Below are 27078 nucleotides of genomic sequence, written 5' to 3'. Positions count from 1 at the left end.
CGGCCGATAGAGTTTGATGTCAGGAAGAAGCGGTGTAGGTTTCGGCCCCCTAGCTAGTAGCTCGTTGAACGGTGCCATTCTCAATGCAATGATGCTCTCAACGCTTTCAAAATCTCATCCAGTTGCTTGAGTAACTATTTATTTGTTGGCGTATCTTACTACCTGGATGTCTAACCTTCATCAACGAATGATGCTCTGTCTATTATTTGGACATATATCAACTGTTGTCCTTGTTGTGTTACAGTATAACCTTGCTTTGTTCGTGAGAGCCAGCACCAGTCTGCTGAACGATGACATCACGCCGGCTGGGTACTGGGTCACTAACCCGAACAATACCATTCGGGTAGGATTGCGTTCTCTATGCAGCATACAAGATGCCATTTTGTGGACGAAATTTATTTTTTTTCTACCACATGATCTTTAACTCCATTTTTTTCAAAATTAAAAAAAAAGGTATTATGAACCCTGATGTTGCTACCGACTTAAAATGATTGTCGTGTTTGTTTGTTTGTTTGTTTGAACCTTTGTTCATGATAAGCTCAAATTTGCACGCAGGCCGCTTTTCATTGGTCATTAGGGAATAGGTGAGGGTCAGATACAATATAGCAGAGATACACAGTCATTTGAGTCCTAATAACTCCATCAACATATATCATTACATATTTATGGTACAACAATATACAATTGCTACAACATACAACATATAGTAGGGCGAAAGCTGGTTCATGGTCCTTGTCCGTTCGTTTAGTTCATTTCCGTTACTTCAAGAGTCTCTTAAAGGAAGTCAGATTCGGAGCCGTACGTGTTTCTATCCTGCACTAGCACAACCACGCCGCAGGAGGAACCCACTTCGGCTTCTGGTACCGTATGCACGAGCATCCCGACGGCGCGTCCTACGACCCAGACATCTGTCCGCGAAGAGTTCCGCTCGGAGAGTTCCAAAACAACACCGTGCACTCCCAGGGCTGGTTCGGGCTGTGGGTGTTCCAGGAGTACTACCCTGCTGAGGGAGGGAGCTGCTCGCGGAGTGCCAAGCCAAAACCTGCGGTCTTCAGAGGGCTCACGGCTTGGAGGTGAGAGCAATCACTTTTAACCTGAACTATACTGTAGGTATAACCGTCTTTCGGTGTAAAGCCCCCCTCTCACTGGACCCGCGGCACGCTGGCGGCGCCGCTGCGTCCTAAACTGGACTTGTGTTACCAAAAAGACAACAAAACACACAGAGCTGGAAAAGATTCGTGTTTTTTTTTGTCAATGAAATTCGTTGAGTGCTTTGTCAATTCGATCGGTCGCGGCGACGCCGCCAGCGTGCCGCGGGTCCACTGAGAAGGGGGCTGGGACTTAACACACAGGCACATGGGCGGCAAAAGCTGGTTATATCACACCGAACGACCCGTCGCATCTAACGTATGCACATCTAGCTGCAAGCCTTCTTTAAAGCTATCCGGCGAAGATGCTCGAACTGTACTTGGTGTACTCAATTTCACTAGGCTTGTTGTTGACATTCACAACTTTCAGATTCAAAATTCCCAAGCACCTATTCAGCTATTGCAGAATTAGGGGTTCTAATGGTGACTATAGAGCAGCTTTGTCAGGGTTATTTACCAATAGTCATGGATACTTCATTTTCATAATACGTCGAATTTAGAGGCTATCACTCAAATATTACAATATATTTTGTCTCTCGTTGAGAGTATGTTGTTGACCCGCCGTTGCTGCTGTGCTTACAGGAATGAGAAAGGTGCCGAGTGGGTAAACGTTGGAGCCGTGCAGTTCGAGGACTTCCTTTTGGCCTATAACCACTTGGCTGGAATCGAGATGAAGCGAATCGTGCGGCTCTCAGAGTGGGGCTTTGCCAAGATTACCAATGCTACCCTGATTGGACACGGAGTGATCTCCACCAACAACGAGTGCACTAAAGGTCACTATTGATTAATCATTTAGAGTTTTAGAAACTATAAATTAATTGGAGGGTAAGAAGAAAGAGTAAATGTTCACAGGAATACCTTTGTTGTACCGTTCAACAGTGATGGTAATCTTGCATCACAAATTCAAATAGCTTTGAGTATGTTAGCGAATAGCTAGTTGAAAAATTGATCATATTTCTTTCCAATTTACTTTTTAGTTGTAATCTGGGGCTGTCGGCCTTGTAAAGGATACTGATTCTGTTCCCGGAACCTCACAGACTTTATTCAGTGAATCTATAATAGTTATTAGATAAACGTAAAGAAATTATCCAGTTCCTTCAATATCTACTAGTCATGACATTCCCATTCTTGTTCCCGGTGTACACTATGTGTTCATGACGTGCACCATGCTATCATTTTGAGAGTTGCAAGATCCATACTAAATCAAAAGTCTTACTAATACAGACACTAAATGTGCAACATTTGATGTGTCATGTAGCTGGGCTGGTTCTCCCCTTTGCTCGATATCTGACCATCGACGGGGCGAAGATGATCAACTTTGACCGAGCTGGCTGCGCGGCGTTCGAGCTCACCAGTATCACCGGGACCTGCAGCGACCTCTGCGCAGGCTTCCCGTACAGGTCAGTTCCTTTTTTCCACCCAGACCCTTGTAGTGCTTAGTGGCATATAGAGCAGAAAGTTGTTTGTGTAACGGGGAGGGTGCCCAATCCTCTTTAACGCGAGCGAGGTACTTTCTCGAACACGAGAGCCCCATTTTTCGTCCCTTCTAAAGGATGGATGCAGCCCCAACCGAGATGTCCCGGCTCAGGATTGAACCGGGGTCTGCCAGGTAGCAAATAAGTGGAACCAGGATCTAAAGTTTGAAGCTGCTACCAGTAGCTTGAGCTATGGGAACATGCTTGTGACACCACAGTAAAAGAATCGGACGTTACATCGCTTGTGCGAATTTTCATCTCCATGATTTTTAGAAAAAAACATACAAAGTGAAGCTCTAGTTCAGTAAAGTATATTGATACACGTATAACATACATTTGCAATAATATGAAATTGTTGCTCACTTCACAGGGCTCAAGGGGTTGGATTCTATTCCACAACCAACAAGGCTGCCTTCCGTTGGGAACACGAGGGATGGATTGAAGATCTAGATGGTTCGGTAACTGGAACCGCTGGTGGCACGGTGATCCCCTCCTCCGCTACCCTCCCACCAACATGTGCGGAGAATGCCGAGTTCAGTGCCGGCAGGTACCCAGGGTCTGTCTGTACGGACGCTGATCTCAGGTCAGTCAGAATGTTGTGATAACACGAAGAGTATTTTCAAACGTCTTGTAACTCTTGCGTACATCTTAAACTTAAATGTCATTAAATATGTTTATCTAGACTGCACGAAAGTCTATATTTAAGCATTCCTTAAATAACGCGTAAAGATGCGTTTGTTTCATGAAGGAAATTCTTTACGTACGATTTACGTGAACTAAACGATCAGATGCTGTTTAGTGTTATTTAGCAGTTAATGTTGTTATTTAGGACCTGCCCAGAAGGTCAGCAAAGGAGGTTACTGTCTAGTTTGCTAGAATTGTAATTGTGATTTTCATACAAACGTATCTATCAAGTCAACCTTACTGTCTTAAATCTGGTCTTATAATGTGCAGAAATACTGATATTGATCTTTTCTTTGTCAGGTTTCACCGTTTTGCTTTCAATGATGTCCAGCCGGACTCCCTTGACATGAGGAACGCCGTGTTTAAGAACGAGTACGGCAACACGTCAGTGCCCTGGGCCATGAAGAGAATGACTCACAAGCCGGGCTGGATGCTGGTTCTGGTGGGGAAGACGACCTACACGTTCGGCTTCCAGGACTCTTCCCATATCACCAACCTGACGTACTCGGGGAAATTTTACGACATGGAGGTTAGAATATTTATCCGTTTTGGGGGAAGGGGTACAAGATTCGCATTCGCGAAGTGGCACCAACAGACAAAAGTCGTTGCCATTTTGATCCTAAAACTGTGAATTTTTTGAAATATTTAGAAAATTCTATTTGCAAAATGCCGCAAAGCTGGTGTATTGCGCCTGAGGGCTTACACCGACTGTACAGATACAGATACAGATACAGAATCAGATGTAATTGGATAGCTTTTGTTAATTATGAGTAGACCAGCATCAGAACGTTGTTTGTTACATATTGTAGTTCCAAACAATTCACAACACAGTCACGCGTTTACTCATTTCTCTATCTATTCAGTAATACTCAATCGTTCGTATTCCAGGACACTGACTACGTCATAATGCAGCACAGCTTCACGCAGACTCCTGACAGATTCTCGCTAGCCAAAGAAGACGACAGAGAGGAGTCTGCGGAAGCTATAAGTTACACCGGCAACGAGAACAAGGACTGGTACTTTGATGAGGCAAATGGAAAAACCTTCTCCTATATAGGTACATCTTTGTAATAACACCATATTTCAATTTAAGTCAGTCTCGTTCGCATTTCTTCACCCCTTTTAGCAAGACAATATTCTGCAGGAATGTGCTTTAGGCAAGGAAAAATAAAGAGGAAATTGAAAAACCAGAGATTGCGGAAGGTTTGTAATCCACAGACAATGCCTCTTGCAATGGGCGTGGTTGTAACCTCCATGAAAAATATTGTTACCTCCATGACATGTGAAGGTATTCCTTTGTGTGTGTGTGTCTGTGTATGTTTCCGGATGTCAGCATAAGTTATGAACCTTGGGATGGATTTAGATAATAATTGGCAGGCATTGGGTAGACAAAGTTCAAAGTCAATTTTGAGCTTCCTGGTGTGTGACCTTGGTACTGTAGCAGAAAGTTCGATTTTTTAAATCTTTTATCCTGGACGTGCTATGGGCTTGTTTGTCCTGAGCCTAAACTGTGTAATGCTATCTTTTCCAGTGTCTGGTAAAGGGGAATCCTCCCCGGTGGACCGAAGCGTGAACATGCAGGTCTACAGATGCTTTTATGAAGACTGTCTCCCTCCTGCCGACCCTAACGATGTCCCACCCGACCGTCAGCGGCCTGACGACTACGTCACGTACTCCACCCTCACCTGGAAGATGGACACTGACGGTTTCATGGTCCCCAGTTCCTCCGTAACCGACACGAGGAGGAGAAGATCTCAAGTTACTCTCCAGGAAAACGATGACGTCAAGGTTATTGGAGGTAAGTCAACGGCCAGACTGCTTCATATTTGTTGTATATTTACGTTGCTATAATTTGTATAATTCTAATATGGACACCAAGAAGAATAGTGATGAAGAACTAATGGAGATCGAAATCAAATCAAGCAAATGGACAGAACATAACCACACATCAACTTTCCTCAACCCCCCTTTTCCATAAGAGAACGACGACCGCGCTTTGACCTCTTAACTATCAAAGTGACAGATTTCTTAACAAATTTTATTGACAAGGAACGAATTTTGGTTTTGCGTTTTGTGTTTTTTGTTGTCTTTTAAATCATACCATAACATCGTGCACAATATTCCATTTATGAAAACAAGGGTTAAACAAAATCCAACTTTGGTCTTTGTACGGTCGCTCATCATCAGCGATCGCCGTTTTAAGGATTTCATGCTTTCTTACTGAAGTAGCCATGTAACTCGTTGTATGCATACATACACTTATGCTACATCTTGTCTCCTGTGTTAGTGTTGTGTTAGCTTGCTGGTGTCATTTTGATTCTTGATTCTTGTCTTTTATTTGTTTGTTGTGTCATACGTTTGCTTTGAATCCGTGGTATATGTGTTGCCTTATTGTATTTTTACTGTGTTTATTTGTTATTTTGCAAAATGAATAAAAACAATTTAGAAAAAACACATTTGGTCTATTCTTTCAATGCAACTTTTCTGTAGTGCCCTGGTTGGTCCTGGGTGATGCAGATCTGCCGAAACTTGGGAAACTCTACATCTACACGGTTCTGGAGTTGTGGGATCCAGCCAATCCGTACAACAGGGACTACACACTGGAAGCCACCCACATCTTTATACAGGTAAGTAACAGAGATGCAAAATGGTTTTAAAACAGTGGAAAAAGGCTTATATAACTGGAACCCAGTACACGCACTTGACTATAAATATTGCTACTGTTTTTATTTTATTTTTTGTATATTGCTTTTAGACAGACAAGATCAATGTGTCACTGCACTCATGTTTTTATAACTTATCTTAACAGTGCCACATACAGAGAACTGTACGCATGATAATGTAAAAGGTAGTCCCAATGCCTTTTTGAGGCCGTATGGGCAGCGAGTTATTATCTTTCCACCGCCGTTTATCTCTCCAAACGCAGTCAGGTGCCTAAGTTTGCACCTGGGTGGAGTGAAGAAAGTTGTACATGTTTCGTAGCTAGCGCAATGTTTAGTGGGCGAATAGAGGTCCACATTGAGTGTACATGGATGTTATCACTGTTACAGGGAGGGCGTCTGATCGTTGGCTGGCCAGACAATCCGTATCTAGGCAACGTCCACATCATTCTCCATGGCGACCACAATACCTCCGAGATGCCTGTACCGAACGGCCCGAACGTAGGAGCAAAGGCAATAGGTGGGGGTCGTATGAGTACTCATGGAATCACAATGACTGGCACTTTTTGCAGGTCTTTGACAGATTTTTGTCAAAAATGAACGTAAACCTGTCAAATACATTTATTTTTATTATGCTTCAAGTAAAAACAGTAAATTCTACACATAAGCGAGGATAAGCATTCTATTGGACAAGAAAAACAAGGACACACACACACACACACGAACACACACACACGAACACACATACACGAACACACACACAAATACACACACACACGAACACACACGAACACAAACACACGAACACACACGAACACACACACGAACACACACACACGAACACACACATACACGAACACACACACACAAACGAACACACACACACATACACACACGAACACAAACACACACACACACACACACACACACACACACACACACACACACACACACAAACACATTAATTGTTTATGTGCATGTATCTGCTGTCCAGGTGTGTTTGGAGGCCTGGACCTGTTCGGTAAGGACAGGAGCGTGTGTTGGACTCACCTGGCACAGACAGCTGCGACAGGTGCAGACACCATCACCCTAGCAGAGGCCGTGGACTGGCAGGTGGATGAGGAAATCGTCATCACCTCGTAAGGAAATCTCACTTGATGTCTATCAAACTAAGGCCTGAAGATATTGATTGCTGTGATGTAACTCATTGCAACCCTAACCAAACATCAAATACTGCAGAGCCCAAAGCACAACATCAAGCAGACAAAGCAGAAGCAGTCAACTGGTTATCCAACAACATCAGCGAGAGACCTTCAGAATATCAATATATAACCACGAACACAATGTCTTATCAGAACTTTAATGATGTAATATGTATCTTTATTATATTTTGTCTGGCCCTTCATGGCATCAATGGAAAGCGACCTGCAGGCCAATTTGAGCTTCTCATTAATAAATAAAGTTCAAACAAAATATATACTACTAGTAGATCCTTGATCGTCTGTAAACATGGCCCTCACAATGTATGGTGGACATCCACTCCGGAGAGGATACAAAGTCTTATGTATAGGATTGTGACAGTAGAGGTGACTTGCTGGGATTTACGTGCTCTTACTCACCAAATAATGCAGCACCAGTTTCGACGCCTGGCAGACGGAGACGTTTAAGATCGCCGATGTCTCTGCAGACGGCAGAACGCTCACCCTGAACTCCAGCCTTGCCTTTGAGCACATCTGTGAGTTGAAGTCGTATATGGTCTAGTAAGGTTTATTTCTCAAAACCACATTTTCTTTTCGTACATATTCAAGATCCGCACTATCTTTCTCATCAGGCATATTGAACTGGTATCACTTTATCCTTAGGCACCTATTTTGTGACCTAGGTAACTTCGAATTCAACTAACTTATATCACTCAAAAAGTACGTTGTATCACTCCGCATGGCCCAGGATAGGAATAAAGAATCATAGGTCATGATCAGCTCACGAAGATGTCTTCACTGCGCCATTAACTGAATAAAAACGAGCATCGGGACATCAAAGCACAACACTCTTGTACATGAATCGTACTTTTATAAAGCATTTTCTAGTTTGAAAAAAAAAATCCTTTCCTATCTCAATAGACCACAGCGACACGGTGAACGGGAAGTCCTACACCATGGCAGCGGAGGTGGGTCTCCTCACCAGGAACATCCGGATTGAGGGCGCGGACTACCAGGGACTCTTCACCGAGTCCTTCGGCGCCAGGGTGCTGGTTGGGTCCTTCAACACTGGAGGACAGACATATACAGGTTAGGCAGAATCAGCCACAGAAAATCAATGTGAGGAAGCGCAAATAAATGCACTACTACCCCTTAACGCTTTACTACCCCAACTAAGGGGTGTTGTTCAGTATATAAACAAGAACAGGAGGAACGTATCTTAGCCAATATTATCTTAGTATGTACGAGGGAGAGTAAAAAGAAAGTTATGCCTTTTTGTACTTGTATCATAGCAGACTAATTCTTTTGATAGAATGAGTTGTAACTTGTCACAAAGCTAAGGGTAAAGGCAAATATCTTATCGAGATCTGTTCGATGAATGAATATCTCATTTTTTTTCTCATATCTATCGCTATGAATGATATAGGACAATAAGGGATCATATGACGTGTTATGTCAGCAGCCTTGTCATTGTTCCTGACCTGCACTGTACAACGTCATGGGGTAACGCACTTAACAAAAGAAAACGTTTTGTTTTCCTTCAGGTTACGCACGGATCAAGAATGTGGAGTTTTACCACACTGGGCAGGAAGGTTGGAACGCCTTCTACGATCCGCGCTTCTCTCTGGCCTTCGTCAACACTGGAGACGTATCAGATGCAAAACCGTCTAAGGTCGAGAACAACGCCTTCCACAACGGCTTCTCTCCCGGTATCGGTGTGTATGGCACCAGCAAGTTGGAGATCGTCAACAACATTGTGCATCACACTGTGGGGCAGGGTAAGCTATACATGTTTGATTTAGATTTTTAAGTTATTCATTGCACTATGTAATTTCACGTGCTAGGGGAAGAAAAAACACGATGGCTTTCTAGTTCATCCCTCACGTAGGCAGTAGTTAATATAAATCTTACAAATCAGAGAAAAATGATAATAGATATTATAATAGTAAATGATAACAAATAATAGATAAATATGATAATTGATAACATGATATATATACAAGAAATTACATATATTTTATTTGTTATACACTGTGACAGAGGTTTGTCTCGTGATTTCATGACTCATATGCTAACAGAATTGAAACAGATCAAACGGTTCAGCAATCTACTTACCTGAATCGTCAAATTGCCTGGTACTAGAAATATTTCTTTCCGTTACGTTGAAAAGCGTGGTTGATTATCTAAGTGTAGAACTGGAACGCTTGTAAACTGTGTGTCTCAACGATTCTATCTTTTTGGTTATCTTAGAGAACACTAGGTGTGGAGCAACGGATAGAGCGTTGGCCTGAAAACCAATAGGTCCCGGGTTCGATGGTCGACATGTCCCGACGTTGTGCCCTTTACCAGACTTTCACTGTCGGTAGAGTGACTCCCACCTAGCCTCTTCGATTTATCTGTCAAAAAGTGTTCTAAAAACACACACGGACTTGGTGTTGCCAAGATCTGCACATTGACATCTACCAATCGTTTTTTCTTTCTTTAAGGAATGGTGATCGAAGGGTCCGGAAACAGGCTGACTAGGAACCTGATCGCCCTGTCCATCTGGCCTGGAGCTTACCAGGACCGGAAGGAGGAGAACAGCGAGAAGTGGGAGGCCGCTCTGGAGATCATGGACGCTACAAACGTTGTGCTGAAGGTGAGTCGATCCAAGGGACATCAGTGGCCGCCGATAGGGAAGTTAAAGCACGCGACAAACATCAATGTTTGCAAGTTTGTCAGCCATATGATGTACCTGTGCCTGGAACACTGGCATTGTTTTCGAGCTATGTGTTTGTCTTGGTGTGTGTTCGTAGTTATTTGAATATTGTAGAGTGACAGGATGTGAGGTGGAAGATGGTGAAACCGGAGACTGGCAGGAGGGGAAGGTTGACTTGGCCTAGGTTCAAAGTTGGTACCGCAGGCGGCAGAAAAGTGCATGGTCAGAGTGGGTGAGAAATGTACAGGTAGAACAAGTAATTCAAAAAATACATTTTTTACAGATGTCTTCTATTACATGTTTTCGATCAGTTATCGAAAGGTTAGATGACATCGTAAGTATCGTCTGCGATAATAAAATCGGTCATTATCAGAACATTGGGAATGTCTAAAGGGCAATATTTTAATCAAACCCCCGTTACGCAGGATAATGTTATAGCCGGGGCGGAACGCATCGGACTGCACCTGGATGGCGAGCCGTGTCCTGGTGCAGACAACCCGGTTGACAGTTGGAGTGGAAACGTCATCCACTCAGGTAAACACTAATTAACTCTTCCTTCTCCATATTATTGTGATGGAACGTACACAGTATTTATCTTTCCTTTCAGGTTCATCATATGTTGCCAATTCATGTCGCTAATGACATCGACTGCATTGTTTTGGGTAATTTACGTATGATTAATGGGAAGTGGAACTTAAACAGGTAACAAACATACAAATGAGTGGCTAATAAGATTGAAAATGCCACAAATTCGATGTGGTAAATGATGGAAATTGAATACTTTTGACAGGTGTAACTTAGTTAAGGGTGAACATCACCATGCGTGTGAAAATGTGCCATTATTTTATTGCAGTCTGTCATGTGAGAATATGAATGTTTATGTGTGTATGTATGTGGGTTGGCTCACATGTATGATACAGATTATGTGGATGTGGATATTACAGTAAGTGAAAATCTAATTGGATTCCATCTGAATTTCAGCCCTCCACGGCACCCACGTGTATGAGGACGGCCTGCCGGAGTGCTCCATGATCTCCAACTTCCTCATCTACAAGTGCTACAGCTACGGGCTCTACTTCCAGTCTGTGTCCAGCGCTGTCCTGAACAACGTGACGTCTGTGGACAACGGAATCGGTTCATTCACGTCAATCATAGGACCTCCGTCCCTCTCTCACCAGGTCTGTATATTGAATGAAAGACCTTTATTGTGCATTCATGCCCCGAGGGGCTAGGTGCAGGTCGTCTAACTTAACACATGGAACATACAAGGACATAAATACAACAATACAAGCTGTAAACATATAGAGTAGACAAACGTGTTATTAAACTAAGATAGTCCAGTAGAGTCGACTTCTTCTCGCTTCATTGTACATGTGTAAATGTATGAACAGAAAATATATCTTATACAAGGGTTATCCAGGCGTAATAGAAATATGAATTTGTCTGTTACATTTAGATGTTTGAGATATGGGAATTTTTCTTTGATAAGGTTAAAAAGTACACTATCGTTTAATTTACAATCTAGGACGAAATGTTGCTCATCTTCTACTTGATTTAAATTACAATGTTGACAAAGTCTTTGTTGTAGAGGCGTGCGGTTGTGCCTTCCTGTTTCGACATGTAATCTGTGACAGCTAACCCTGAGTTTAGTAGTAGCCACTCATATTATCACATCAGTTTTCTTCAGTTAACTTTCTAACATTCGACTTGGGCCGAAGGAAATTAATTTACTGACAAGAGAGGTAACATCTGAAAGCAAATACACACTCGTAAAATGTTCCTTCACATGTGTGACATGGTCTATCTTAACGACTTACTGCTCCCAGACTATTTATTCTTACTCATTTAACACATGCAATATATGGTGACAAGTCCCTCTAACTCTGTCCTGCCACCTGATACTTGACCAGTAACCATGGTGACAGCCGTCTGGTTCAGGCTCTCTTGGTCAAAGTCATTGACCATATTTTTCTAGAACGGAATAAGAGGAAGAAACATTAGGTTTTACCTTCTGTGAAGGTAAACATAACAACTTATCTTTCTTTTTCTGACTACAGGGCAAAAACAAGTTTGTGCAGATACAAGACTCCTTCTTCGTCGGAAGAAGTTCAGCCTTCAACTGTGAAGATGACGTCTTGGACCTAAGTGACGACAACATTGAGATTGCCCTGGCGCTAGGAGGCCTGGGTTTCCCTAGCGAGAAGGGCACCGCGGGAGGAAACATCGGTATCTCTTTCCCCGGCTTTGTTTCTGGTTTCAGTGCCTCCCCTCATCATCCATGGGACTCTCACCTAGCGTACCCTGCACTGCTCGGTGTCACTGAAGTGAAGGGTGAGTGCCAGTCTAAGTCTTAGTACATCCTTTAGCTGTTTCCATTATTACCTTCGTGGAAACGGAGGTTTTGTAGTCAGTTGGCTGGTTTGTTTGTTTGTGACAGTGGTGTGTTTCCGAAGTTCCACAATTGGCATTTGAATGCTAGGTCCATCGGGGACGCTAATAGAAGGGTAGGTCAAAGACAAAGTTGCCAGAAAGGTCCCGGAAATGTTGCATGAGCTGGAGCTGGCCTGGAGTCCAGAGGTTCCTTCTGCGCGGTAGGACGTATTGGGTCGAGTCCTGAATATTGGATGTTTTATCCATTATACTAGTGTATATTTGTCCTTCAAATTGCTATTTCTCTACATATTTGATGAGGCAAATCATCGTATACATAATGTCATTAATGGAAACAGTTTTAAGACAACCAGGTACACAATGGGAGTATTCTACACTGAGATTTTTTTTCGAACTCTTCAGGCGTGACGTTTTCCAACTTCGGCGACGCATGCGGCGGTCTTCAGGACGTCGTGTTCCATACCTGGAACAGTAATGAGGACGGGATGCACCCGATAGAGACGGAGGGACTCCATTTTGCAGATGTTGATGAAGCCAACATAGCTTTCATTGGACGGCCTTCCCTAGGGTAAGAAAGAAGAGATTGAATTTGTAAATCTTCTTTTCAAGTACTTGGTACTGCACTTTTCTCGTATATAGACTTATCTGTGCAGTACAAACATGTACCTAATGACGGTAAAAATAGGATAAATTTCTATCTTTCAATGTGAAAATCAATTCCAGACATCTTGCGCCAGCTGTTCCGCGGGCAATATGAAACGAATGTGTTTATATCAATCACCAACTTGTGAAGTATCAAGTTTAACTGGAGAAAACTGTAACTGTTGGTTCTTAGAAAGTTTTTGTTGAAAAAAATTATTTCATAGTTTTGGTTTCAAACCTTCCCTTTAGTCATTAAAGAAATACAGTGGATGCTGTCTGAAACGTCCGACTGTTTCCAAATCTTATTCAGTTGCCTGAGTAACTGTTATTTGCATATCTTATTACTTGGATGTCTAAACTTCAGTTCAGGCCAGTTCATCTTCTGTGAGGTGACGCAAATGACGCCATAGGTTCCTTTCGAGCATGACAGAGACTTGAAGACCCACATCCTCTTCGATCACCTTCTTGATTGTCCAAGATGGGAGACCACGCTAACTTTCATCAACGTATTTATGAAAATTGTATCTTAGAAAGATCAACCCAGCCGACTGCGTGGACATGGAGTGTGACGGGAAGAAGGAGACGTTCATAAAAGACCGTGACGGTTCTTTCCTGCCGTCGGGCTCACCCGGGGCCCTCATCCCGCAGGCGGAGTGGGAGTGGGACGGTGACCCCAGGAGGGGCTTGGGAGACTACCGCATCCCCAAGACCATGCTAGCTGACCTGGACGGTAGTCAGATGGACATCAGTCAAGTTGTGACTGCAGGAAGAGGTATTTCTTCTCCTTGTTTTGCTTGCCATTATTCTGGTTTTATTTCTGATGACTTTCGCTGATTAAGTGACATGTATTTGTTCCTGGGAATACCGGCCATGTAAACTCAAAGTATTTAGACCTTAAATTTATTTTAGGAAACATGTGTGAAACGTTTTCTTTCTCAGGAGAGTACGACCAATAGGACCAATGTGTATTATATAATTGTATTTTTGTTGGTTCAGATCCTTGCAACTCCTTATGGCGCATAGGGCAGCAGGTTTCCTTGCTATTTGGGGGAGTATTTCTATTGGTAGGGGCTGCTTTGCTAGTCCCTTCCGAAAGACGGGTGCAGCCCCAAACGAGATGTCTTAAAGGGGCCCAAAGCAATATAAGAGCCCAAAAAATGGAAATAAAAAAATCTGAAATACTTATGGTAGGGACATTTACTAACACTGTTTAGCTCATTTACGTAATAACTCATTATTTGAGCATTTTAAATCCTCGCAAAAAAGTGCCGTACGATGATCCCCTTAGTTTCGCGAGCCTACAAAAACCCCGGCGACGATTTTCAGTGAGTTCTCACATCACAACAACATCGTAGGTTGGCATCATGGACGTAGGTATACATTGTGCTAGTGTTGGTTGAACTAATCATGTATAGAAATGACTAAACAAATTGACTTTCAACTTCCTATTTTCGGGCCCTAATATTGTTTTGGGCCCCTTTAACCGTGGATTGAACTGGGACTTCCCAATTAGCAACGTATTGGAACCAAGAGCTCACCGGTGTGGTAGTTGAGCTCTAGTGACATCCCCAATTGTATTTTGTACGCAGGTATCGTTAGAACTCCGGACTGTTTGAACAACGATGAGCTGCACGGCCACCTGTGCCACGAGCTCAACTACGAGATGCTGGTGATCGAGAGCCTGGATGACGACACCGAGACCCGCAGACTGTCACCTGTGGCACTCCTGGCGGACGGGTACATAGACCTCCTGAACGGACCTCAGGTACTTGTCGGACCTTGTCTTGAATTAATCTTCTTTGGAAGACTAAGTCAAGACATCCTAAATTGTCTTAACCTCATTAACATATCTATTCAGAGATTTTGTATAAAACCTGGTTTTCCAGGCCTATCCTTGGTCACTGACGAAAGACAGTGGATGCTGTCAGAAACGTCTGACTGTTTCAAAATTTTATCCAGTTGTTGGAGTAACTATTTTTGACGGACCTCAGGTAGGTTTAAAAGAATGAATTTTGTTCGGTACTGACAGCTGTACAGACTATAGCAAGGCGCTCAAACTGGGCTCTGAATTGCTCTGGCATTCACAATACACTGACAAAATTTACTGAAACATTTCAAATCATTCACGTGGCGATTACTGTTTAGAATTACCATAACGTTAACTGCCCTTAAAGACACATTGAGTTACATTGGAAGTTAAAAGCTTCAATCAAAATTTCTTAAAAGCAATACGTTATAATTAGTGTTAAAATGTCTAGATTAAAATAAATTCAAGGCTTATCGTCTTTCGGTTGCTACTGTTTCACGATGCTAAGTACGCATGCGCAAAGTCAAAGGTGACTTGTAAACAGTTCTTGTCTCCACCATGCGTACTTAGAATCGTGAACCTTCCTATACGTAGTGAGACAGTTACTCTGTAATGGATCACGCTAAATTCAAAATTCACGCTATATTTTCAGATATAAAATCTTTCAGTTAAACATGTATAATGTGTTTATCAGGACCACGGGTGGTGTGCCGGCTACACATGCCAGAAGCGCATCTCCACCTTCTGGGCTGTCGTGGCCACGGAGAAGGAATATCTCATCCACTTCAGCGGGCTCAGTCCGCAGAACCTGCGGCTACAACTCCTCAACACCGACGCGGACAAGTCCATGGTTGTCGGCATCTACTACTCCAGGCCTGAAAGACTGGACGTGTATGTGAACGGCGGTTTCGTCGAACCAAAGAACTTCGACCCTACCACAGGAGGAATCGTAGCCGGGAACCTCAAGCCAACATTGAGCGATTCACCTGGAGCGAACTTTATGGACATTGAATGGCAGACTCTGTACTTCACTCTTACAGGGTCTACTCCTGTAACTATCAGACAATCCGATGTCATCGTCCTGACGTTCGGGATGCCGCCGGTGACGGTAGACGACTTCTTCTCCTCCGACCAGCTAGTGAACAACCTCTGCCTGTTCCTGAACATCCCGGCCGACAAGGTGCGAGTGATGGACGTCGTCCGCGAAGACAGCTCGCGTCGCCGCCGTGCAGCCGACAATATGATCGTTGAGATCCAGATAGGAGACCCACCACCCCAGTACATAAACGGAACTGCAGATAACAGCCTTTCGTATGATGATCTGCTCATCCTGACATCCATGACGGTGAATGCAGTACAAACAGGTTGGTTTATATGTAGAGGACAGCAGGGATGTTGCTTGCAAATAATAAAAAGTTCATACGTTTATTTTTTCGAGCACATTTAGATCACGTTAGTATTAGTCTTCTACCGATATGATCGGGCCGCATAAAAATCTCTTTGAGAACATGCCTTTGTGTGTAAATACCAAATTTCTTTATTCATAACCACATATTAACAAGACCCGACCTTTCAATGACGACAATACGTCACTATGATTCCGTTTGGAAAAGCACCCATAACACTGTAGCAGCGACACCTAGCTGCAGTGTGTAGCTGTAGAAAAGTAGAACCAGTCAATTTTGCCCTGACGAAGTTGACAAACTGTCACCGAATTTTCGAATCTTGTAAATATGCGGTTGTGGATTTTTTTGTGATTCAGTCATTTGCAAACCTGATTAGATTATTCACGGATGTCCCTGCTTTCTTTCTGTCAAAATACAGAAGCGGTTTGAGGGTAAATACGTGTTGCTGATATGTGTCCTATCTAGGTGAACTGGACAGCGTGTTCGGAACGAACGTGACCAGCGTGTCCATAGTGGACCCGGTCCCGCCTGTGGCGAGTCAGGAGTGGCGCGAGATGACAGTGGACCGGACCCAGGCGGATGGGTACGTCATGCCGGGCTCCATCACAGTACACACCCAGCCGGAGCCTTTGCACGAGATGGCAGACTTTGCCGTTCAACCCAGGATCCAGGCACTGGACAGGGGCGTACGTACTTGGCTTATAACTTGGCTTATAAACTTTGTCTTGAATTAATCTTCTTTTTAAAGACTACTTCAAGACATCCTAAATTGTCTTAACCTCATTAACATATCTATTCAGAGGTTTGGTATAAAACGTAGTGTTCTCTAGTCCTATCGTCACTGACGAAAGACAGTGGATACTGTCTGAAACGTCTGACTGTTTCAAAATCTTATCCAGTTGCTTGTCAATAATGAGTAATTATTTTTGGCGTATCTTCTTACCTGGATGTCTAACCTTCATCAACGTATAACCAGGTTCCTCTTCCGAATGTGTTGACCCTTTGCAATGCTTTAAAAAGGCTGGAAATGTAGAAAAATAAATCTCGAAATAACCCTCTTTTTATGTCACTTCCGAAAGACTGGTGCAGCCCCAACCGAGATGTCCTACCCAGGATTGAACCGGGACTTCCCAGTTAGCAACTAATTTGAACCAACTGTAGCTTAACTGTGAGACTGCTACCAATTGAGCCATAGGGGCATCCCTACAAGTATAGGGTATCATTTCGTAATGGTACACTGAAGCACTAAAGTAGAAACATCTCGCCATACATGCCATTTTGGCGAAACCTCAGGGTGGATCCGTTAGTTAGGTACTACGATTGAGTTGCAAAATATTCCACGAACGTATTCCTAGGGAATCAGTTTTTTGGCTACACCATGCAGGAACCTTGCAGTCTTATCGTTTTACATAATTTGGGAGAATTCTACTGCTTGGGTCATAGAAGGGGCTCTAGTTTGTACACATGTAGCTGTTTTCCGATTATTTATGACAAGTTTGTTCTATCTAGGGCAACCACATGTTACATCTTGGCCACACCAGCTCCCCCTGGCAGGTCACCGCCTCCCTGCAGCTTGGAGAGAATAGTGACCCCCGGGCGATCCTGCGTGGCACCCTCAGCGTTCCGTACATCAACGGCTGGGCCAACTTTACCGACCTCCAGATATCCCATAGGTATGTTCATCAAATAGAAACCTATTAATGGTAGAACGTTTGTTTCTGATTTCTGTATCTTGTGTTCTGTTGTTGAAATATCATTTTCATGTGACCAGAGATGATTATATCATAACAATCTTTATTGATATAACAAAAGGACAGCGACTTTCGTAAGGTCTACTACATCTATACATACATACAAGCGACTAGGTACATACAAATGAGTTTGATTACACACAATCATATGGGATTGAGCAACATATCGACATGTCACGTGTCGTATACTTATATATTGTTTGTTCTGATGTCCAAACATTCTTTGATGTATGTACCTATCTGTACACAGTAAGGATTATCACCTCCTAGTATGTGATTGAATCTATCAACAGATCGGATATTTTCAGCATGTTACCATAGAAGCCACCTGTAACAAAAAAAAGAAACCATGATTTCTGATTTGAGTACCAAGGACAAACATCAAGTAAATCTGTTTCTGAATCTTGGTTAAGCGGAATGCCCTTTATAACCACCCGTTGCCGTACCACAACCATGAACGAAATGATACTAGTAATGACGTTGTGACATGTTGTTTTTTTCGAACATCGTGTCGTCTTGAGTTCGGAGTAGTCCACCATGATAGTAGAATGGAACTTGTTGCCATCAAGTACTATAGGAGCAGCCTCACTAAATACCTTTACAGAACGGTTGCAGTCAGATATGCAAATACTATGTGTAGCTGGCCGTTCGGTGTAATATAACCAGCTGCTTCCGCGCCGCGTGCCTGCAGAGCTAGTGTGTTACGCCGAAGGGTGGTTATACCGGCTATAAAGATACAGATACAAATACAGATACAGAATGTACCTTCTTCCCTGCAGTGGTGAGAACTACACGCTCATGTTCACGGTGAATGAGAGCACCCATACTGCTCTGGATGTCCAAAGCCATACGTTCACAGTGACACAGATTCCAGTCAGAGGTATGTACGCCTGCTATGTTTGAATTGATGATATTCTATCTGTTGAACATTGAATTTGGAAAATACATACCAAGCAACTCTGTTTTATGAATTATGTTGATGTTATTGGGTATTTATAGTTAACTGAATAGCTGAAGTGCTGTAGCTTTTGCCAAAACGTCATCAAATTTGATGGGATGCTGAATACAGCATATCGTTGAAAAAAAGATTGCCAATGTTGATATGTTTTGCCATGTTGTGCTTCTTTAGCTGCTATGTTGAGCCAACCAGAGACGGCCACTGTTAACAAGCCTTTCAACCTTCAACTGGAGCTGAGAGACGCTGTGACTGGACAGGCAATAAGTGACATCTCTTGGAAGGTAGGTGAAAAAAGCAAATCCAATAGCCTTTTGGAGCCCGTAGGGGCAGTGGGTTGTTATCCACTGTGTCTTAGGTACAGTACCGGAAGGTGGAGCACAACCCTTTCCATCGCCTTTTACCTCCCATTTTTCGTGAGAAAAGTCATGCAAAGTGCCTTTTCCAAGGACACAGCGTCTACCCAGGAATGGCAGGAGTCGACTATGTCATATTTTGATCTCCTGGCCAATAGGCGATTTGGCCTGTAAGGTACTGTGCATACATTTCAATCTGAATACATATTGTTAACTATCAAATTTATCAACATGTTCTGTTGTTTTATGGGCACAAGGATAAGTTTGTCAAAATATTATTTATTCTAATTTACTATAAGGGTCTGACCTGGTCAGCTACCGTCTCTCTAATGGAGCCCGTCCCAGGTCTGTACAAGGGCAGCCTCAGAGGCGACACCGCTGCTACCTTTGACGTTGTGACCGGCCATGCCACCTTCAGAGATATCTCCCTCACACACGCAAGGTGAAATGTCCAAATACTTTTACAAGTACTTCACATCTTAGAATCAATCAATCAATCAATCAATCAATCAATCAATCAGTCAATCAAAGGACAAACCAATCAAAGGATGATTGTTTTTGAAGCTGTTTATCTCATTGAGAGGTTAACTAACATCTATTGCTTATAGTGATACAATACAACATAAGAATTTTGAAAACCTTAGTTAGCCTTACCCTTTTGACCATATAATGCTGTTTGTAAAAGAAGAAAGACTAGAACTATCCTTGACTTAATTGTTCTGCATTCCTTGGAACAGTTGAAGGTCCGCCATGCTAGACACGGCAAGACTAAACACACTGGCTACACTGTATGAAATATGCTCTAAATGGGTAGCCCTTACGCCAAGACATAAAATGTTACAGTAACTGTGTGGGTGCAGTCATGAGTCATCACTTTCTGGCATCGCTTCCTACTTGTTTACAATTATTTTGAACAAAGCCAAACCAGACGTCCAGTTTTCCAAGTATCCTATTACACCATTTTTGCCTTATATTCGATCAGGCTGCGCAACTGCATGCGGACCCACACCATGACAAACAAACAAGCAAACACACCAACTGATCACAATACCTCAGGAGGTAACAAGCCTCAATAAATCTATCTTGCAAACAATGCTTCTTTTTCAGTCGTTATCATCTCCAGTTTCACATCACCACCGACCCACCCATGGAGGAGTACGACTTAACCTACACCCCCGCCCCGATCGACATCTTCGAACCGGGATTCCAGATTCCCTCAGGTGCTTCCAAGGCCGCACAGATCACCTTTGACGCTGACTTCTACCAGATAGTTGGAGACTATGAACTCTACTTCGAGACCTTCATGATGAACGCTCTCAACGCCAATTTCAGCACGGTGTACATTTCTGCCGCAAACGCCTATGCAGGTACTGCAAGTACACTATCACTTCTCTATCGCACACTTCAGCTAGTTTATAACATGTGTTTTAAAGGAAATAGAATGTTTTGTTTTATTTAGTTGTATAACATATGTTACTGAATCATTAGTAAAATGAAAATGAAGTTTGTGAAATGAGAAAGTTTGTATGGTGCATTATTTTCGAGCTTTTCATGATTGTACATTTTCCTTTGTGTATGGATCTTTCGGATAAGCCCTTCACTTAACTGTCAGTCACTGATTTCCAAGAGCACCCTTTACAAACTCATAACAACGTGTGGGTCGTGTGGTGTAAAGGCAGGGTTTTCGGCCCAGAACCCACGCGTCCCGGGCTCGAATCCCCTGACGCCACCGATCTAGCGCCCTTGGGAAAAGGGCACTTAACACGACTTTCCCCACTCCACCCAAGTGTAAAAACGGTTATATTATGTGTGTGGGTCATAACATCAGCAATAGCTGCCTGTGTCCCACGCGTATTGCACTGTTGCAGTTCCAATACCAAAATCATAACAAAACAGAAAAAAAGGAAACTTTTACAATCAATTACAGTGTTATGATACGGGCGTCTACTTCGCTTCAACGTGCGTTTCACTATGTACATCACTTTTTCGTCTTCGACGCCGTGCTGTGTTTGACTTTATATAACTTATCCAAATCCTATGGGAGTCGTAGATATCGCTGTCCGTCTATGACACTTAAAAGGGTAATCGAGGAGGATGCAGGACTTGTTCTGTCATGTTCGACTATGACATGTGTAGACACTGTTGTCACATCACTGCGGATGAACTGAACTGAACTGAACTAACTCATTGACTGGCCATTGAATATATGTTTTGATCGATGTCTGGTAGGAAGTGTGGTAGTGGACTTGACCATGACCGGTCCTGGGGACGAGGTGGACGCTGCGTTGTTGCGCCTGTGGTACCAGGTCCAGCAGCCCATGAAGGTCACGTTCAACGGCAACACCATGGAAACCATTGACGTCATGTATGTCGATGGTCAGCGGTATTATGGCACGGAAGCGGTGAGTGGACGTCTGTTAGCTCGTCATTCATTTTATTTGGCAAAAATTTCACGAACGTCTTTGGCAAACGATGTCTATCTGTTTACAGATGGGTATATACATCAAAGAATGTTTGGACATTAGAACAAGCAATGTATATGTATACGGCACGTGAAATTACGATATGTTGCTTTATCCCATATGATTGTGTGTAATCAAACTCATTTGTATGCACCTATTCGTTTGTATGTATGTATAGATGTAGCAGACCTTACGAAAGCCGCTGTGCTTTTGTTGTGTCAATGAAGATCTTCTTCTATCAGAACATAGAAATATGTAGACTACTAGATTAGATTAAATGTTCAAAACTTCGCGGTGACCGAACTTAAAAACCACCGCGAAGATGTTTATTCTGTCTTCTGCCAACGTTACTACATTAAATGAATCGCAAACGTAAAACTAACGCGAACACTCAATTTTCTTCCTACCTCGAAAATAAATCCCACCGAACTTGAAGTCATTTACTAGTATCCTGTTGATGATATTGTTGTGTTTAGAGTGCCAGGATTTGATAACGTTCACGGAGATGTAACTACCCTCTTTTGCCAGTGCCATTCAGTGATCATGTATTTCCTATGGGTAACTTACTAACTATGTCCCGCGGTGCTATATGCTTTGTAAGTTATCTAAAATATACTTTTTTTATCACAAGCATTTATATGATTGTCGCCCCAGGTTAATACAGGGCCGGATGTGGTGATGATCGCTGCTGTCTCGTCCGTTGCCGCGCTTCTTGCTTTGATCACCGTCTTCATTGTCGTTTGGATGAAGAAAAGAAAGTCACGCAGTAAGAAGCTCACGTTTACTTCATGCTACATACATAGTACATTAGCTAGTGTACAAAAACGCCAATATGACTGCTTATAATTGTAAATTTGATAGCAGCACAAATGTCAACAAAGGGAAACTTGAATGAGAAGTGGACGGTGAGTGGTCAAACATTTGCGTAGAACAAATTAGGAACAATTTAACCATTCCGACTTACTATGCAAAAAACAGTGATTATCTCGTTGTCTTCGCTACACAGAGATCGGTGGAGTGTTTCCGGAGATGGCTAGGGAAAAGCAAGAAGGTACGACATGCATTTACGTAACGTGTGCATGCCTGCACGTTTGAAAGTCTCTTCTTCAAGAAAAACACTTTTTCAGACTATCAAGAAATTGTTTGACTTTTAGTCTCTATCGGCGCCTTTAAGACTTGAAGACCTTGACACAGGCTAAAACACCGCCTCAAAGAATTATAGATGTAATCTTGTCCGCAGTCATTGATTTCAAGTTTATCTTTCTCACTCTAGGAACCGAAACACTGGGAGACTTCCGCCCAACATCAGCTTTGGGCCTGAACAAGGCAAGTATTCTGACTTGTCAAGTCGTAACGTTATGCGAAATAGTTATATGGGTTGATTGGTACCGTCTATCAGTGAGTGAAGGATCTGGGAAGATGAAAGGTTTTGGTTTTGAAATGACAGGGCTTGCTATAGCGCTGCGCCTATTGACATTGCCAATGGCCACATACTCACCGACGACTGATTTTTAAAAAAAGAAAGAAAAGGAGTTAACAAGTGGTTCAAAAAGTCATTCATTACAACGAAGACCGAGAAGTAGATGTGTATTTTCCATAACCGGAAAAGGTTATTGTTAGATTACAGTAAAAGGTAAGACACTCATCCTCAGGAAAAGGCAAACGATCTCTTTTGGCAGTTGAAGACTCCCGTCACCCCCTCCCACACCCCCGTGTACTGAAACGGGTGTTGTGTGTTGTGTGTATGAGTATCAGCAGATGTGGTGAATAAATGGGAGATATGTGGAGGAGCTATGTCATCTATCTTAGTCTTCTCGGTAAGTGTGTTGGGTTAACTTTAAGTTATTTTATGTGCAGAGGTTTCACGCTAGAGGCTTATGCCTGAAGCTCTTATTCACGGGGCCGCCGACTTTACGTCACCATCCGAAATGACGAATGCTCTCTCTTATTCCAGGAGAAAGGGGCTTTACCGACCGTCCACGAGATGAAGGACCTTGAGGCTAGCCTGGGCAAGACCAACACTGCGTTCACGATGCAGGAGACCAAGTTTGACAAGACAGACATCCAGTCCCGTCCGGTCTCCCGATCCTCCGTCTCTCCTCGCTCTGTGTCTCCACCGGGATACGTGTGTGAGGAGGAGAGTAAGTAAAAGAGTAATGATAATGATAATATTGTTTTCTTATTGGTCAGAAAAAAATTGTGTTATAACTAGATCGAAATCATCTGGGATGCTTCAATTACCACGGAACAAGGCCACAGCATAGTTCTGGGTAGTCTCTACCAGACTAACTACGCCGGCTATAGGGAGAATATTTGCCAGGGTTTTAAGTTGCAGGCTCCTAGGATGGTAGATTGGACCCTCTCTCCGTAGCCGTCTCCCTTAGCATACTATTCACTCTATTTGGCCAATTTCTGATATTTTCCCAGCCATCCGCGGGGCCTGTCAGAGGCTAGGTTCTGTAGGCAGGAAGCTATCAGACCCCACTATTTACCTACACGTCATGCTATAAAAAGATGTGATGATATCTGTAGATGTGACAATTCTACAAATCTTCTCATGTCAGCTTGTATTGCTTAGCTAGCAGACTTTTGAGATTTATTTTGTATTACTATTAAACCAGAAAACACGGAGGACTTTTGGAATTAAGTTAAACTCAATGTTCGCATGAAAGCTCATCTGTGTTGGAAGAGTACATATTGGAAAATTTTAAACTTTGATCCAACACCAAGAGTTGAACTCAGCATAAATTTTCGGCTGGACACTCCAACCTTCGTCAGATGTTCGATCCACTTCCCGGCGTTCAACGCAGTGGATCGAACATCTGACGAAGGTTGGAGTGTCCAGCCGAAAATTTATGCTGAGTTCAACTCTTGGTGTTGGATCAAAGTTTTAAATTTTCCAATATAAACTCAATGTCTTAGATAAAGAGGTCCAATGGGAATACTTAAAATTCTTGTCCTCAGATGACATCCCTGAGCCCCGGAACGTGTCGGTCAAGCTGCTGGACAAGCTGTACCGTCATGGGGAGATGGAGAAGACCTGGCTTGACATGACGAAACCTCTGAGTCAGGTATGGGGTAGCTAATGATATGACAGGCACAGTCACATGTAGACTGTAGTTCATAGTTAGTGAATGTACATGTAGTATCATCAGGCTGGTTAATAATTAATAGTAAATGTGAATATTTTGCGTTTGCATCTCATTAGTATGTATAAGCAGCAACACCTGTGCTGCATTGCTATGTGTACCAGTCAGAATTGCCTTGAAGAAGGTGACAGATGGTCATCGAAACGTCGGTTGAATAAATCTCTTGGTTGTGTAAAAAGAGTCTTTTTATTCAGTGACTTACCAACCCGATGAAACTATTCACGGAGTTAATAACAGATACATTTCATTCACAACCAAGAAAATGAAAACAGCAACGTTTCGATGACCGTCTGTCATCTTTTTCAGGGCAATAATGACCGGTTGGCTTTGTGCTGTAGGATCACAAAGAATAGTAACTTCTTCTTCTAAGCGACCATTACTTGAATGTCATTCTGGCTTTGCAACAGATTCCGCTTACAGATGTGATTTTTGTGGCAGAGACTGCCATTCTCGTATAGGGCTGTTTAGCCATAGTCGATGCTGTAGGGCTGTTGTGAATTAGGATTTTACCATGATGGTCAATACTTATATATGGAAAATATATGTATATTCTGGCTCAGGTTCGTGAGGACCTGGTGGCCGCCTTCCCCACTAAGCTGGGCTGGCAGGACTTCGTGTTCATGACCCCGGGACTGACTCACGTCGCCGTGGAGGCTGAACAGAGGCAGCGTCTGAAGGACATTGTTGAAGTTGGAGAGGATGTTCTCACTATTCATATGGTGTAAGGTGTGTTATGTGTTGTTTTTTAAATCATTTTTTTATGTTTTGTGTTTTTTTTGTAAATAATTTTTTACTGTTCTTTACATTTTGATTTTTTTATCATAATTTTTTTAATTTTCTTATTCTATTTTATTTTTCTTAATCATAATTTTATCATGTTTTTATCTTATTTCATTTGATTTTTTAAATCATGATTTTTTCAAGTTGTTATTTTATTCTTTTAATCATAATTTTAGAAAAAAATTGTAAATGTTTTTTAAAGATACAAACTTGTCATTATCTATTCATCATCATCTTCACCGCTTTTCAGTCCTTTCACTGAGGCGGGCCGTCATTGCTTTCCACGATGCTCTGTTTAAATCATTATCTATTACTTATCTTTGATTCGATTTGAGTCTCTGTAACATGTGCGTTATAATGTTGTCTTTGGTGTCTTATAAGCTCATATGTAGGCTGGGTGACTTGAGGTCGCAGTGCACGTTAACAAACCTTCATTCATTCATTCATTCATTCATTCATCAAATAATGTTAGGTAACGTTGTTTCCAAGTCAGAGAGAAGAATATCTACGTTAGAAGCTGATCTGTACCTAATCGCGCAGTTTAATGCATTGCATACAAATCTGGCAAATTACCATAAATAGGAAGATCCGAGAAGCGGTGCACAACATCACCGAACACCCCTCAGGGACAAGATACAGTCTCTAAATATACAAAACACACCTGTGTTATATATTTAGTATTTTAGAAATATTTCTATGTTGAACTGAGTATTATTTCCTGATAACATTCAGACCCGAAATATGATATCTAAAGATACAGACTACACCTATGTTATATATTTGGTATTCAAGAAATATTTCTATGTTAATATAATATTTCTATCTTTGATATTTCTTTTTCAGATCAGTACGTCGGTCATGAACATGGACTTGAGTCTGCGACCATTTTATTTGCGGTGTCACTGATTTGAAATGATCGATGTAAGATTTTAGATCTAGGTAAACCAACAACATCTCAAATGCCAGTATTTCTCTTCAAAGTAGTGAAAGTCGTAAAGAGTTTATTTGTACGCAATGTGATTTTCCTATCTGCAGCGTGTTATTGCTAATTCAATTTGTTTACTATGGGGCGCTTTTAATCTAAGTACGTAATTCAGCACCCTTGCTGCCATGTACTGAGATTGTAACAAATGTTATTATTATTATTTTAAACAATGCAAAATTTACTATCAATGTTACTGACTGGCCGTCGATTGAATATTGGCAGATGGCAATCAGATTTAGATAGATGAATCACCCCCAGTGTAAAGCGTTTAGACAAACTATCTTGTATCAACTCATATCTACAATAAAACAACACAATTATCAACAATGCAAAAAGGTCACATTGCGTTATTTTAGATCAACAAAGACCCGCATACACATTGTTAGAGTGCACCTTAAGCACGGTGAATTTAACCGCCACTACCCCCATACAACCGATGCACCACATTTACCACGCGGATTAAACTACTCGCCTATCATTTTCATTTCTGCTTCATATGCATTTAGAATAACCTCGGGAATTTATCATAT

At 42.3% G+C, this 27078-nt stretch overlaps 1 protein-coding gene across 1 annotated transcript in view; it reads left to right on the top strand.

The window, feature by feature from the left end:
• Positions 1-26865, top strand: part of LOC136429850 (fibrocystin-L-like) — a 47873-nt gene extending 21008 nt beyond the window's left edge. Inside the window, exons 34-69 of the mRNA XM_066420327.1 lie at positions 245-343; positions 823-1073; positions 1731-1921; positions 2407-2548; positions 2994-3206; positions 3608-3836; positions 4196-4364; positions 4839-5105; positions 5798-5934; positions 6358-6487; positions 6962-7106; positions 7599-7702; positions 8088-8255; positions 8711-8944; positions 9653-9804; positions 10290-10398; positions 10846-11042; positions 11922-12195; positions 12658-12823; positions 13428-13669; positions 14487-14662; positions 15399-16068; positions 16576-16796; positions 17620-17783; positions 18641-18741; positions 18991-19100; positions 19472-19614; positions 20280-20539; positions 21402-21574; positions 22289-22400; positions 22641-22685; positions 22908-22960; positions 23589-23775; positions 24599-24705; positions 25344-25509; positions 26407-26865. Of these exons, the coding sequence (XP_066276424.1) occupies positions 245-343; positions 823-1073; positions 1731-1921; positions 2407-2548; positions 2994-3206; positions 3608-3836; positions 4196-4364; positions 4839-5105; positions 5798-5934; positions 6358-6487; positions 6962-7106; positions 7599-7702; positions 8088-8255; positions 8711-8944; positions 9653-9804; positions 10290-10398; positions 10846-11042; positions 11922-12195; positions 12658-12823; positions 13428-13669; positions 14487-14662; positions 15399-16068; positions 16576-16796; positions 17620-17783; positions 18641-18741; positions 18991-19100; positions 19472-19614; positions 20280-20539; positions 21402-21574; positions 22289-22400; positions 22641-22685; positions 22908-22960; positions 23589-23775; positions 24599-24705; positions 25344-25508 (6306 nt within the window). The 3' untranslated portion in view covers position 25509; positions 26407-26865. The remainder of the gene's footprint in view (positions 1-244; positions 344-822; positions 1074-1730; positions 1922-2406; positions 2549-2993; positions 3207-3607; positions 3837-4195; positions 4365-4838; positions 5106-5797; positions 5935-6357; positions 6488-6961; positions 7107-7598; positions 7703-8087; positions 8256-8710; positions 8945-9652; positions 9805-10289; positions 10399-10845; positions 11043-11921; positions 12196-12657; positions 12824-13427; positions 13670-14486; positions 14663-15398; positions 16069-16575; positions 16797-17619; positions 17784-18640; positions 18742-18990; positions 19101-19471; positions 19615-20279; positions 20540-21401; positions 21575-22288; positions 22401-22640; positions 22686-22907; positions 22961-23588; positions 23776-24598; positions 24706-25343; positions 25510-26406) is intronic.
• Positions 26866-27078: the final 213 nt, after the last annotated feature.

The sequence above is a fragment of the Branchiostoma lanceolatum genome, chromosome 1 (genome assembly GCF_035083965.1).
Source record: "Branchiostoma lanceolatum isolate klBraLanc5 chromosome 1, klBraLanc5.hap2, whole genome shotgun sequence".
Classification (NCBI taxonomy): Eukaryota; Metazoa; Chordata; class Leptocardii; order Amphioxiformes; family Branchiostomatidae; genus Branchiostoma; species Branchiostoma lanceolatum.
The sequence above is the reverse complement of the archived record's forward strand: the minus strand, read 5'-3'. Positions and strand labels throughout refer to the sequence as shown.